The following is a 15,640-nucleotide window of genomic DNA, read 5'->3' on the forward strand; positions in this document are numbered from 1 at the left end:
ATTCAATTACCACAGGAGGAATCCCGGCTCGGTGTGATGGACCCGGTCGTCTTGGGACTTCGGGGTCCTCCTTCAGCTTTCCCATTACATTTTTCTGCTTCGGATCTGATTTTTAAGGAATGGGATACGCCAGATTTAGGGCTGAAGGTGGCGAAGGCGATGGATAAGTTATATCCTTTGCTGGAAGACGCCCTAGAGATGTTACGTATGCCAAAGATAGATTCGGCAGTAGCGGCAGTCACGAAGAAGACCACCATTCCGGTCACCGGGGGGCACTGCGCTCAAGGACTTACAGGACAGGAAGTTTGAGATTCAGCTCAAGAGGATCTTCGAGGTCTCGGTGTTAGGTATGCGCGCGGCCATTTGCAGTAATTTTTCTTTACGGGCTGGCCTTCGTTGGGCGCAACAGCTTCTGGCCAGTGAGTCTCTGTCACCTGAGGAGGCATGTCAGGTGGGGCGCTTGGAAGCGGTCATTGCCTATAGTGCTGATGCCTTTTATGACCTGCATTCCCCAGCGGTGTTTCTGGATCGCGAGGGTTTTTTTGGGGCGGTCCCTGGTTTCGGCTTTGGTTTTCGTCGGCGCTGAAGAGCTCCAGCCTTTAAGTTCCCGCACTCCGCCTCCTCCCTTCCCCCTCCACCGATAGCAGCGTGTCTAGAACGGCGGGGTATGCTGACTGCGGCCGGTTCGGGGGCCGACTCTCACGAGAGGGGCTTTGCTCAGGCTGTCTCCCCAGGGGGGGAGACCAGCGACCAGGAGGAGAGCAATGCCGGAGCACGCGGTCCCAGCCGTGAGTGATGCCAGCGGCAGGCCCCGTTCCCGCAGGTGGCGGGAACGGCGGCCATCTTGGCCCATGACACGCTGGATGCCAGATCCTCGGGAGAGGATTCTGAAGGCCCGATTTCTGCTCCACCGCCCATTTTGACCTCGGCAGAGGCTCTGGAACCGCTCTCTATGCCGCGGGAGGTCCCGGCCTTTCCTCCTTCGGGGCTCCCATCATTTTCACCAGAATTTATTGTGCTTATGCACAATGCCTTTCTGCACCGGATGACACAACCTATGGAGGCCCTGGGCCCACCCCCGCCCAAGTTAGCATGGGTGGACCCCCCCCCCGCAGGGGGCTCCATTGCAAGAAGGAAGACATCGCGACAGAGGGGCGCCGGGTCCCTCCGGGGACCCCCCTGGACCTCCCAGAGGGCTACCCAGAGTGATTTTTCCAGTGCCGCGGGGGGAACCCGGACATGGACGACCCTCTTTTGGGGGCCCAAGTGGAGGGGGTGACCCACGGGTCCTACACATTTTCCAGCGCGATGAATTGGATGACCTGATTCCCCATATCTTGCGGGAGCTGGATATCGACCCCCCTCCGGAACCTTCAGGCCCTGAGCCTAAGGCGAAGAAAGGAGACCCCCGTATTAGCGAGCCTCTGACCACCAGCGAGCGCTTTCCCTATTCACCCCTCCTTCCTTCAGCTACTTTCGCGGGAATGGGATTCCCCTGAGGCTTCCCTAAAGGTCAGCAGAGCGATGGAAAAGCTATATCCACTTCTCGAGGATTTCTTGGAGCTACTCAAGGTTCCGACGGTGGACTCCGCGATTTTGGCGTTCACCAAGTGTACCACTATCCCGGTCACGGGAGGCACAGCTCTGAGGGACCTACAAGACAGGAAGCTCGAGGTCTACTTCAAGTGGGTGTTTGAGGTGTCGGCACTAGGGGTGCGGGCGGCCATCTGTAGTTCGCTGGCGCAAAGGGCAGGTCTGCGATGAGTATAACAGCTCCTCACCTCACAGGATCTCCCTCCAGAGGAGGCTCTCCAGGCAGACCAATTGGAGGCCGTGGTGGCCCATGGGGCGGACGCTTTATACGATCTTCTATGGGTTTTGGCCCGGTCCATGGTGGCCACAGTCTCCGCTAGGCGTCTCCTCTGGCTCCGAAACTGGTCGGCTGATTCCTCTTTGAACACTCGCCTGGGGTCGCTCCCGTTTAAAGGCAAGTTCCTCTTTGGGGAGGATCTGGATCAGATCATCAAGTCACTTAGAGAAAATGCAGTTCACAGACTTCCGGAAGATCAACCGTGTTCCACCAGATCCTTCAGTGCCAACAGGAATCGTTTTCGCACACAACGCCGGGCCCGTAATTCTAGACAACAGACCCCCCAGACCCAGTCTTCCTGCTCCACCTCCTGGACCTGACCCTTTCGAGGACGCAGACCCGGCAAGGAAGGTCTGGCCCATAGTGCGTCCGCAAAGCCCGGCCAATGATGCCAGGTGGGCCCACATGGTGATCCCCAAGATAGGGGGCCGGATCTCTCTCTTCTCCCCCTGTGGGTCTCCCCTGAAACAGATCATGGTCCGACAGACTTTGGATTGTCTCATCGAGCTGGGGGCCATCCTTCCAGTACCTCCCTCCGAAGTGGGTCGGGGTCACTACTCCATTTACTTTGTGGTGCCCAAAAAGGAGGGCACCTTCCGCCCCATCCTGGATCCCAAATCGGTCAACAAGTCCCTCAAGGTTCCACGCTTCAGGATGTAGACTGTCTGCTCGGTGCTGGCAGCAGTTCACCGCAGAGAGTTTCTGGCCTCCCTGGATCTCATGGAGGCGTATCTGCACATCCCAATATTCAAAGCACATCAGCGTTTTCTCCGGTTCAAGATCCTAGGACAGCATTTTCAGTTCCAGGCTCTTCCCTTTGGACTGGCAACAGCTCCACGCATTTTCGTGAAGGTCATGGTGTTGGTGGCGGCTGCCCTTCGTCGAGAGGGTATCTTAGTCCATCCCAACCTGGACGACTGGCTCATTCGGGCGAAGTCTCTGAGTCAGGGCTATCGGGCGATCGACAGGGTGGTACAGCTGCTCCACTCCCTCGGATGGGTCGTCAACTATGCCAAGAGCAACCTCGTGCCGTCCCAGTCCCTGGATTTCCTGGGGGCGAGATTCGATACAGCGGAGGGCAAGGTGTTCCTCAAGCCAGAGAGGGCCCAGGCCTTAAGAATCCAGATACGGCGTTCCTCTGCCCTCTCGGAGCCCACAGCTTGGGATTACCTACAGGTCCTGGGTTCCATAGCATCCACCATCGATCTGGTACCCTGGGCTTTTGCGCACATGCGTCCACTTCAGAGGGCTCTCCTATCCCGCTGGAAGCCGATATCTCGGGATTTCCAGGCGATTCTTCCAATTCCCAAATTTGCCGAGGAAAGCTTCCTCTGGTGGTTGGACCCATCCCATTTGGCCCAGGGAGTATCCCTGGATGTGCTGGACTGGATAGTGGTCAGCCTCTCAGGTTGGGGGACTGTATGCCAGTCCAGCTCTCTGCAGGGATGGTGGACAGCAGCTCAGGCTCGATGGCCAATCAACCGGCTGGAAACCAGGGCGGTCCGACTGGCGTTGCAGGACTTCCTTCCCCTCGTTCACCATCGGGCGATACGGATTCTGTCGGACAACGCGACCACGGTGGCGTACATAAATCGTCAGGGGGGCACGAGGAGCCATCACTTCTCATTGGAAGCGAACAAACTGATGCAGTGGTGGAACTCCACCTGCTCTGCATAGCGGCCTCCCACATCGCAGGGGTGGACAACGTACAGGTGGACTTTCTGAGCCGGCAGCAACTCGACCCCAGGGAATGGGAGCTCTCGGAGGAGGCGATGCACCTGATCGTACAGCGGTGGGGGACTCCCCACGTGGACCTCATGGCCACGACTCTCAATGCAAAGGCCTCTCGGTTCTTCAGCCGAGAAGAGAGCGTGGCGCGGAGGACGTCGATGCACTGGTACTTCCATGGCCCCGTCATCTCCTCCTCTATGTGTTCCCGCTGTGGCCCCTAATAGGCAAGGTTCTGCATCAAATAGAGGGTCACCAGGGCCCCATAATTCTGGTGGCGCCGGAGTGGCCTCGACGCCCTTGGTTCGCCGATCTCCTCAACATGGCGGAGGAAGGACCCTTACGTTTAGGTCACCTCCGACAAGGCCCGATATATTTCGACGGGGCCGATCGCTTCTGTCTCGTGGCTTGGCTTTTGAGAGGCGCAAGTTGAGACGCTGGGGCTATTCGGAGGCAGTGATATCGACTTTGTTGTGAGCACGCAAGAAATCTACTTCAGTTTCCTATGTAAGGGTATGGAAGGTCTTCGAAGCATGGTGCTCGAAACATAACACCCAGACGACTCATGCCTCAATTACTCAAGTTCTCTCATTCTTACAGGATGGTCTGGACAAGGGCTTAGCTTACAACTCTCTGCAGGTTCAAGTGGCTGCTTTGGGAACCTTATGCCGCCAGGGGGACAAGTCCCTTCTCTCTGCTCATCCCGATGTGATTCGTTTTCTCAAAGGGGTGAAGCATTTGAGACCACCGCGGCAATCCCCTTGTCCCTCCTGGAGCCTTAACCTGGTGTTCAGGATTATAGGAGGATCTCCGTTCGAGCCTCTCCAGGCCGCTACTCTTAAGGATCTCACCCTCAAGACGATCTTCCTGGTGGCCATTGCTTTGGCTCGGCGTGTATCTGAGCTCCAGGCCTTATCATGCAGGGAACCGTATCTCAGACTCACCGACTCGGGGGTTACCTTGCGTACGGTACCCTCATTTCTTCCCAAGGTGGTCTCCTCTTTTCACCTTAATCAGACGGTGGAATTACCTTCTTTTTCTTCGGTTGACTCTCGGGAGCTTGATGTTAAGCGCTGCCTGATGTGATACCTGGAGGTCACCAATGATTTCCGGTTCTCGGACCATCTGTTTGTTCTCTGGTCTGGTCCCAGGAAGGGCTGTATGGCTTCTAAGGCGACGATAGCCTGCTGGCTGAAGGAGACCATTGCGGCTGCGTATATTGGCGCAGGGAAGACTCCACCGATGGAGGTAAAAGCTCATTCGCTTCGTTCTCAAGCCACATCTTGGGCGGAACGCCTTTCAGTCTCATTTCAGGAGATCTGCAGAGCGGCCACTTGGAAGTCTCTTCATACTTTTGCGTGACACTATCATCTGGATGTCCGCACGCAGTCCTTTGGGTCTTTTGGGGATAGAGTTCTTCGAGCAGGGCTGTCTATGGCCCACCCTCAGTAGGGAAGCTTGGGTACATCCCACCGTCTGGACTGATCCTGGTACATACAGGGAAAAGAAAATTATTCCTTACCTGCTAATTTTCGTTCCTGTAGTACCAAGGATCAGTCCAGACGCCCTCCCTCTGTTTTTCCTGCTCGATGTGGATGACTTTCTGCCCTTTGGGGTTTTTCTGTGTGTATATATCTTTAATCTCTGGAGATGTTTTATCTTCAGTTCTGTTTGCAAGTTGCTGTTTGCACCACTTGTTGGTTCAGTTCTCATGATTACATTTTGTTCAGTGGTTTGACTTTATCCCTCCGTCTCTTCTCTTTTCTTTGGCTTTGTTAGTCTATGTACTGGGGAATGAGACCAGGGATGTGGGCTTATATGGCACCTCCCTCAGAAGTTTGTTCTGACTCCATCTGCTGGATGGGGGACATAACCCACCGTCTGGACTGATCCTTGGTACTACAGGAACGAAAATTAGCAGGTAAGGAATAATTTTCTTTTAATATATAAAATCTCTGGTGAAAAAGTCACCTTAGCCCCAGAAAATGCATTATTGAATATACCCCTGGAGGTAACATTTAACAAGCTGAAACTTATTCACCTTATCATAATGGCAGCCCGAAGTGAGCTGGCTCTTGTTTAGAGAACTGATCACCTGCCTACTGAGGAGAACATTAAGCTCCGGTTATCTAGGTTGGGATCTGTTAATAAGGCGATAGCTCTCACAAACAAACATAGTCAAGCCAACTTGACAGCATTCCAACCTCTTTATGACTGGCTGACCCAGGTTCCTTCTAGTTAAGACAAATGAAGAACCATATTGGACATCCTTTCTATATGAACTTAAATATGTACCTTATTTCAATTGTTATCAAACCTATGAACCATAGTACTATCAATCAGTATGACAGTATGTAAAAGGGGAGGGGGGAAGGGGCAGAGGGATGGGGTTGTAAGATCTGGGGGATAAAGAAATAATTGTCAGACTTTCTCAATGAACATGTTGAATTGTTGTTTATTTAAATGTTATTATTGCGTATTACACCATTGTTTATCTTTTTATGACACTAATAAACAAAATGCAAAAAAAAAACTAATCGGAGAAAGTTCTTTTTCACTCTGGAATTTGTTGCCAGAGGATGTGGTTAGTGCAGTTAGTATAGCTGTGATTAAAAAAGGATTGGATAAGTTCTTGGAAGAGAAGTCCATTACCTGCTATTAATTAAGTTGACTTAGAAAATAGCCACTGCTATTACTAGCAGCAGTAGCATGGGATAGACTTAGTTTATGGGTACTTGCCAGGTTCTTATGGCCTGGATTGGCCACTGTTGGAAACAGGATGCTGGGCTTGATGGACCCTTGGTCTGACCCAGTATGGCATGTTCTTATGTTCTTAATAAACCCAGGAGTCTGAACTGATCCATGGTACTACAGGAATGGAAATTAGCAGGTAAGAACCAATTTTCCTTTACTGCAGGCTTTCCAAACCTGTCTTGGGGACCCCACAGCCAGTCTGGTTTTCAGGATATCCACAATGAATATGCATAAGATACATTTGCATACCATAGAGACTCAGTATATACAAATTTATATCATGCATATTCATTGTGGATATCCTGAAAACCCACCTGGTTGTGGGGTCCCCAGGACAGGTTTGGGAAGCCCTGCTTTACTGGCAGTCTGTTTCCCTTGGACTCCCCGAGGGACTTCATCAACTGGTCTAGGTCCTTCCCAAAAAGCAACTTCCCCTTGAAAGAAAGATTGCAAAGCTGAGTCTTGGACCACATGTCCACCGACCAATTGCGCAGTCACAGAAGTCTGCATGCAGCCACCACCGAGACCATATTTCTGGTCAATGTACGCACCAAATCGTACAAGGCATCCGCCTCATAAGCCACCCTGGCTTCTAGATGGGCCGCCTGAGTCAAGGAGAGAACACCAGACGAGGCCTGCTCCTGAGGTTTCTGGATCCAGCACAAGCAAGCCTGCTGCATCATGCTAGCAAACACTGCTGCTCGCAAACTCAAAGCTGACACCTTGAACATGCGCTTCAACTGCATCTCCAACTTGCGGTCTTGGACATCCTTCAGCATGGTGGACCCCGCCACTGGAATCATAGTCTTAGAGACTGCCACATCAACCTTCAGAGTCTTAAGGCAGTCCAAATGCTCCTCAAACAAGAGATAAAGTTTCGCCTTCACCCTTCTGACCTTTAAGCCCACTTCCGGGAAAGCCCACTCCCAGCTGATCAGTTTCTGAATCTTTTTTGGCATGGAAAAGGCGTTGGGCAGCCCCCGCAGACCATTCAGAACCAGATTGACGCCCTCATAATTGGTCTCCTCCTGAGCTAGCTTCACCCCCAATTCTCCCAAGACCTGTGGGATAAGGGGGCGAAGTTCCTCATTCTTAAATAGGCAGACTACCTGAGGGCCATCTCCTTCGGAACCAGTCTCCATGAAATCCGAGTCATCTCTGCTCACATCCTGATCTGGGGTCTGGTCCCCTTCTGGATCCACGCTGCGCTGCGATGCAGCGTCATCCTCTAAGTCATCTAGATCCCTGGGGTCACCCTCCGCACCAGCGGCACGGGACCCCAGGGGCATGCGCACAAGTCCAGGGCCGCCCTCTGGAGCCAGCCTAGGTCTCTTGGACGGTCTTGGTCTTCTATCCAAGGACCCCCCTCTCTCCTGCACTCTGCCGAGCCAAAAAAGGCCTCATGCATCAGGAGGATAAACTCGGGGGAGAACCCCTGTGGGCCATTAAACCCCTGTTCAGGAAGACCAGACTCTGAACACACTCCATCCTCCTGGACATCTTCTGGCTCCTGCCTTACAGGAGAAAGTAGCGGAGGGGGACCATCGGAGTCTCGGACAGCTGGGGTTCCCTGTTTGCCATCCCCCTTGGGAGAAGGCACCGAAGAGACCCCCTTTTGAGCGTACCGCGGTCCCAGCGGCACAAGCAGCCCTCCTGGACTTAAGAGTCTTGAGGGAAGGTCCCTCTCCTCCCGTTGCACAACTAGTGCAGAGGGAGAGAGTATTCAACCGGCAGACCTGAGCCTGCAGGCCCTGCAAGCCTCCACATGCAGCTTGTCCACCATGAGGCCGTCTCTGAAATTGGGCCTAGCATGCCTCCCGAAAAAGGGCCACCCAGTGACCGCTGCCAAAGAAGGTCTTACGTTCGTGCCAAAAACACCTGCGTGTGGGAAAGGAAGCAGAAGATCTGAATGCTCCATTAGAGATGCAGCGTACAGCACAAGTTTCCCCGCCGGAGAAATCTAAATGTACACGGCCTTGCACTCTCTCCCACTCCTGCGAGTTGCGGGAGATCCTGCTTGGCCAACCACCCCAGCACTGCTCCACAGTCCGAGCTTCCTGGCTCCTGGCGATTTGTCTTTGTTTCTTCATTTTTTTTTCTTAATTAAAAAACTTAAATCAGCTCAAACAAAAAAACAAAGAGCACAAGGAAAAAAAACCAAGGATACTTCCCTGGATGGAGCCAGCAGTGCACAGGAGAGGGCTTCAGGGCACCAAGAGGGAGCCAGTCCCCTAACTATCTAGGTCCCTGGAACAACAGGCCACAGCATCCAGGGGTATCCAACCCCTCGGTCGCCCGGCTCAACCCAAGGGATGGCCCAGAAAACAGAACTTAGCACCTCTGGGAGCAGAATCCACTGTAAAATTTCCAAGTCTCCACCCTCAGACAGGACTGCAGGTATGCACCTCTACCATCTGCTGGAGTCAGAGAAATACTGAGGGAACTGACTGCAGGTGGCACTCTCGGTTATGTAGCAGTGCCTCAAAGTTTTGTTCTCTGCCTCCATCTGCTGGTAGAGATGCATAAACCCACTGGTCTGGACTGATCTGGGTATATTCAGGAACAGTGTATATGTATATAAGAGAGGGTCTTTCTGCTTAAAAAGGGACTTCAGTCTTCATTTAACAGTTGGGAAGCATTTAACCAACCTAGTGAAGGGTAGCTTGGAGCTCCTCTGTAACAAAGGGTGAGTAACACTGGGGTATTGCATTTTACAGTTCTTTGATTTCACTGTGATTATTTGCAGACAAATAGTAATACTGTAATTTCATGTTAACTTGCAGGACGTGAAGAAGCTGGTTTCAGATTAGGAAAAGAAAACATGGTGAGTCTTTCTTGTGAAGCTTTGAATTATTTTTGTAGTGTGTTTGAAAAATACAGAGAAGTTTCTAAAGATTTCCTCTTTCTACCTAGAAGTCTAGGTCTGGTGTTTCATGATATTGTCATGTGTTGTGGGGTTCTTTTTAAAGGGAAGATCTGAGTTTGGGAGTGACCTTGGATCTTTAGGGGTGGATATTCAAAAGCATTTCCAATGCTGCCTCTCATAGAGCAGTGCTGGAAGTGCCAAGAGCAAGGCAAGAGGGTCCCTTATTCCCGGCAATAAAAGATAAGGTGGCGGAGGGGGGCAATAAGGGTGGGTGGAAGGGAAGGGAGGGGATGCAGGTTGATAGTTGAATTTATAAAACCCTGGGATGGGGGTTTCTGTACCATCTAAAGGTTATGAGGGATGAGGAGAACATGGCCTGAGAGGGCCTTTATAAGATATTTTTTTGGGGGGGAGGGCATGGGTCCGCTGGCCCATTTATATATTTGGGTTGTATTCTTTAAAGATAGCGCTACTTAGCTGGATATCTTTTAAAGATATCCGGTCAAGTAGCATGTTATCCAGCCACACAGGGCCGGATAACTGAAAAACCTGCCCGGTTATTTTCAAATATAACCAATTAGGTTTTTCAGTTACCTGGCTACATGGAGCCAAATAACTTTAAGCAAGTATATTCAGCAGGATGTTTATATCACTGAATGTATGGGACAAAGTTACCCGGCTAATTTTAGCCATGTAACTTTTCCTCTGAATGACCTATTGAATACTGACCCCCTTAGTGTCTAAGTCCTTTTTATTCTGATAGTTGTAGTTGTGAAAATTATGCAGTCAGCATCCAGGTCTCGGCCTGCGCTACTAAATATAATCATTTCATAGAGATCACGATGGAGTAACAGCTGGACTGAGATAGAACCAATAGCCAGCATAACTACTGGAGATCATTCAATACAGATGTTTGGAGAAGGGGAGGGAGCTGCAGGGAACTGGCCCATTAATGATGTTGCAGATGTCTCCTGTTAGCCAGGACATTGATTCTGCTCTTGGCGTGCAAACTTCAAGCTAATCTAAAAAAATTGGGCAAAAGAGGTGTTTTGCTTCAGAATCATCGCAATCAATTTGGGAGACAAAGTACAAGATCTTGGAGTCTGGATTGTCCCTGAGCTCAATTTTAAAAAACACATTTCCATTAAAATTAAAGAGGGATATGGTAAACTTTTAATGCTTAAATGTTTAAAGCCATTATTAAATCCAAATGATTTCAGAACAGTTTTGCAATCCTGAATATTTACCGGCACAGACTATTGCAATTCATTATTTCTTGGCCTTCCACAATCCACCATTCGTCCCCTCCAGATTCTGAAAAATTCGGCCGCTATGGTCCTCACTGGATGTAGAAAAAAAGACCACATCACACCCATCTTGAAATCTCTGCACTGACTACCCATTGAATACCAAATTCAATATAAAGCACTCTGTATCTTGCACAAAGCAATTTATGGCGAGCGAGTAGATTGGATGAATGCTGTCATTAGACTACACACTCTGCAGCAAAATTTAAGATCCACTAATAAAGAGTTTCTTTCAATCCCTTCTGTCACTACAGCTAGACTCACATCGGTTAGAGAGAGAGCGATATCACTTGCGGGCCTGAAATTATGGAATGCTTTACCAGTGGATTTAAGATTGCAAGTTGAACTTAAGTTGTTTAAAAAAGTGCTAAAATCCTGGTTATTTGAGCAGGCTTACAAAGCAGGCATTGGTTAAACTCTTGCTACCAGTTAATTTTATTTACCACAATTTTTATAGACTATTTTTATTTGTACATTTTTAATTACATAGAAACATAGAAATGACAGCAGAAGATGACCAAATGGCCCAACCAGTCTGCCCAGCAAGCTTTCACATTTATTTTTTTCATACTTAGCTGTTATTCTTGGCCCTTATAAGTAACTTTTTGGTTCTATTTCCCTGCCACCCCTGCAATCAATATAGATAGCAGTGCTGGTGCTGCATCTAAGTGAAGTATCTTGCTAATTGTTTAGGGGTAGTAACTGCCGTAATAAGCAAGCTACTCCCACGCTTGTTTACCCAGCCTGTGCAATTCAGTTCTTTTTGGTTGTTGTCTGAATATAAATCTTCTTTTCTTCATTCCCCCCTGCCGTTGAAGCAGTGAGCTGCGCTGGATATGTATTCCAAGTGAAGTATCAGGCTTAATTGATTCTGGCTAGTAACCGCCGTAACAAGCAAGCTACTCCCCTGCTTTTTTTGTGGATGCAGATCCTTTTTTCCACATTTCTTCTTGCCGTTGAAACATAGAGCAATGTTGGTATGGCATTAACCGTGTGTATGTTTATTGTATCTCCAGGTAGTAGCCGTCATTCCCGCAAGCCACCCCCATTTATTAAAAATACATTAATACATTGATTTGTTAATTGTATTTAAGACCGTAGATTTGTATTATGCTTTTTATGTTTTTATGATTACATTTTATTTTTTGTTTTGATATATTTTACTGGAACTTGTATATGTTTGAAATGTTTGTAAACCATTGTGATGGCTAGTCTAAACAACAGTATATAAAAGCCCAACAAATAAATAAATTAAATAGCTGTTTCTTTAATGCTAGGAATCCGTGCCACTCAGAAGAAAAAGAAAAGCCAGTGCTTCTTGGACCAATGAAGAAGGTTTGCCAGCTTTTTAGAACTGAAGTTGTGTTTATGTAAGGTTCATTTTGCAAGGATGTGTAGGGAAAGACATTGCAGTATGAAACAGTGTCTTCAAGCGACCAGGACTTGTTGTGGAGCCCATCTTTCCTCAGATATCTGTAAGATGCTATTTATAAGCATGAATTTTAATATCTGAATGTTCGTAAGAATTCTAAAGCAGAATTTTACTTTCTATTCATACCCCAGATCAGTCCAGGCAAGTGGGTTTTGCATCCCTAACAGAAGATGGAGGCAGAGAACTAAACACTTTTCTGGCACTGCTACTTAACCAAGAGTGCCCCTTGCAGTCCCTCAGTATTTCTCTGTCTCCAGCAGATGGTAGAGGTGCAATCTTGCAGTCTAACAAAAAAAAAAAAAAATTGGAATGCAAGAAGATTAGAAGAGATGCTCCCTGAGGTGTTAGGCATATTCGTGGGCCATCCCTCAAATTGAGTCGGGTGAGCCGGGGGGTTGGCAATCCCTGTTCGGCTGTAGGCCACAGCTTCCAGGGGTCAGAAAGCCAGGGGTCCTAGTTGTCTGCCTGAGGTCTTCGTCCCCTCGTTTTCAGCCAGTCAGGAAAGTACATCGTGAAATTATTTCTTTCCTAGAGTCTAAATAGATGGACTCAGGACCAGTGGGTTTATGCTCCCCTGCCAGCAGATGGAGACTGAGCAAGCTGACGTCACAGTATACATAACCCTGCAGTGACCCCAGCCTGCCAGTATTCTCCATCTCCAGCAGATGGTGGACGTGCATCTCTCTATGGGGATTTCTTTGATTTGAAAGGAGAAATTTGAAATTCTAAATTCAGGAAAGAAAGCCCCGCTGTCCTGTGATGATACTTAGTTGAGAATTATTGAGGTGATTTCCGTGGTTCCTCAAAGGGGTGCCTTGGTCCGGTAGCTGGATTTCCCAGCTTGGACTTAGCTGCTAGCTCAGCTGAAAGGCAGTGGGTGCAGGAGGCCAAGTACGGCGGTGACAGCAGATGCTCTCTTCCCCTGCAGCCAGAGACCGTCTCTGTACTCATCTGGTAAGTGCTGTGCTCAAGTAAGGTTTTTAAAAAAAAGAATAAGAAAGTTTTACCTGAATCAGAGACAGTTAGAGGGCTTTCAGGACTTCCTGTAGTCTCCGTTCTTGGCACACCATGCCGACATTCATTCCCGCTCCGTTGGGGTTGGGGAACTGGGAAGCCTGGCAGGTTGAGCGGCCCCCGGTGGACTAGGCCCCGCACTTAGGCTTTTTACTTGCATACCGTGTGGTAGGCTGCGGCAGCCGCTTTTATGCACTCTTGTGTATGTTCTGCTCCCTCTATAGGCCGACAGTGTGCGCAGTGTATCAAGTCTACGCACGCATTGTGCGCTTTTTACACAGACATTTTTATGTGCTTAACTTGGGTGTACAGGTTGTGTGTGCACCTTACCGTGCTTTCTTCTAGGCGCTTATTTTTTGGGTGCATTTCATTTTTGAGCGCGAGCCATTCCTGCACAGATTTACTGCAGCGATGGCGCCGGTAAGCTAGAAACCTAAGCGTCTTCCTATTTGTGTTGCCTGTCATATCAGGGCTTCTCAGCCTGACCTGGCTTCTAACCAGTTCAGATGCTCAGGGAAAGTTGTCTTCCTCTGATTTTGTTAAGCCTGGCTCTTCCCATTCTGATGATGGGTTGGTCATGGCCTTGACTTGAGAGGACTCCAGATCTTGGTTCTCCCTTGACTGGCTCCTCCACTGGCGAGGGCAGTTCTGTGGGACCAGCTCCAGTTCCTTCTGGGCTTGGTCTGAACCCGCTTGCATTTTCTTGGGTGGAATTTTTTCAAGGCTTACAAGGCGCAGGCACAGACTTCAGGCGCAGTCCTCCACTTCCCCCATTTCTGGACCCTTAGCTGTTGGCTCCACCCTCTTCCAGGCCTATGCTTAAGTGCCAGGGCTCTCCCGGCTCCCTGCTGGTTTTCCCGAGGAATCCAGATGGCACTGATGATGAGGTTGATTTGGATTCCCTGGAAGATAGGGAAATTCCTCCAGGGCTGGATCTGTATCAAACCTAACAGCCGGCCCTGATTTCCCAGACTTTGAAACAGCTGAGTGTTCCTGGTTTGGATGCTATGTCAGAGCCGAGGAAGAATCCCACTCTCCTGGGTCAAGACTCTCCCTGCTGAGAAAGTCCGTTCTTACATTGTCTTTTTCTGCAATGTGAGAGGCCCAGATTATCTGTAGATGACCTTCCACCCATTTCATCAGCTGATCTATTTCCTGCGACCCTTTCTGGCTCTTGGTTCCTCCCTGGCGATTGATATAGGAAACCATTGTCGCGATGTCCGACATCACACGAACCGCATGATTCCACTCCAGCCGTACCGCCCGGTCTCCAGACGATTGATGTTCCAACTGAATTCTTCAAGTGTCCCTGGGCAGTTAACTCCAGACAGTGAGCCCCCCAACCATGGAGACTCACATCTGTCATGAGTACCAACCAGGCCAGAGAGGACAAGAGACCTCCCTTTCTCAGATGATCTTCCTGCAACCACCACTGAAGGCGGGAGCAGATTTCCATCGGCAAGTGGAGCCAAACCGCATAATTCTGAGACTGCGGGTTCCAATGAGATAGCAGAGAGCATTGAAGAGGATGCATGTGCACCCTTGCCCACGGCACCACTTCCCGGGTAGCTGCCATCAAGCCAAGTACTGTAGGGAGGACCACACAGTTGTGCGTATGGTATTCATCAACTGATGCACTTGAGACATGAATCTCTGGATCTGAACTTCTAGTAGGAAAACTCTGTCCTGTCCCATGTTGAACCGGATTCTGCAGATACTCCAATGACTGGGATGGTTGAAGATTGCTCTTGGTTAGGTTCACTACCCAACCAAGCTCCTGCAATAAGGAGATCACCTTGAGTGTCACCATGCGGCTCTCTTCCTGACACTTGGCTTCAATCAGCCAGTCGTCCAAATATGGGTGCACCAGGATTCCTTCTTTTTGCAAAGCCACTGCTGCCACCATCATAATCTTGAAAAATGTTCTGGGAGCGGTGGCAAGACCAAAAGGCAGTGCCTAAAACTGATAATGGCACCAACACCACAAAGCGTAGAAAGTGTTGGTGTTCCAATCAAATGGAAATATGAAGGTAAGCCTCTGACAGATCCAAGGAGGTCAGAAATTCTCCCAACTGCACTGCCATTATTGCAGAGCGTAAAGTTTCCATTCGAAAATGAGTCACCTTCAAGTGATGGTTGAACCTCTTGAGATCCAAGATGGGACGAAAGGAGCCCTTCTTCTTGGGCACAGCAAAATAAATGGAATATCAACCCATACGTTCCTGAGACATGGGCACTGGAACCACAGCCCTCAGTCTGAGGAGCCTTTGAAGCGTGAACTCCACTGCTTTCTTCTTCTGCAGGGAGTGGCAAGGGGACACCATGAACACATCCCGAGGAATACTGTGAAATTCCAGTGCATACCCTTTGCTTATTACCTCCAGGAGCCACTGGTCCGACGTGATCTCAACCCACCTCCGATAAAAGAGAGAGAGACATCCCCCTATTTCCTGTTCCGGAAGGTGGGTTGGCAAACCTTTATTGGGAAACTCGGGAAGGAGACGAAAGGACTGTCCCTCTGTAGGGACAAAAACGCCTGGAATCCCAGAAATGACCCCTCATACCAAAGGCGTGCTGTAACTGTTTCTTATTCTCCAACAACCGAGGCACCGGAGACTCGCCCCACTTACTGGCCAGTTTCTCCAACTCACTCCCAAACAAGAGTGAGC

At 49.5% G+C, this 15,640-nt stretch overlaps 1 protein-coding gene across 7 annotated transcripts in view; it reads left to right on the top strand.

Annotated features, from left to right (window-relative positions):
* The window catches only part of LOC115100599 (E1A-binding protein p400-like), a 274,887-nt gene that overhangs the window by 65,428 nt on the left and 193,819 nt on the right, over positions 1–15,640 (top strand). For all 7 annotated transcript variants that reach the window (XM_029619158.1, XM_029619157.1, XM_029619159.1 and 4 more), the window contains 2 exons: positions 9,136–9,176; positions 11,803–11,860. In XM_029619158.1, the coding sequence (XP_029475018.1) occupies positions 9,136–9,176; positions 11,803–11,860 (99 nt within the window). The remainder of the gene's footprint in view (positions 1–9,135; positions 9,177–11,802; positions 11,861–15,640) is intronic.

Source organism: Rhinatrema bivittatum, chromosome 11, assembly GCF_901001135.1.
Source record: "Rhinatrema bivittatum chromosome 11, aRhiBiv1.1, whole genome shotgun sequence".
Classification (NCBI taxonomy): Eukaryota; Metazoa; Chordata; class Amphibia; order Gymnophiona; family Rhinatrematidae; genus Rhinatrema; species Rhinatrema bivittatum.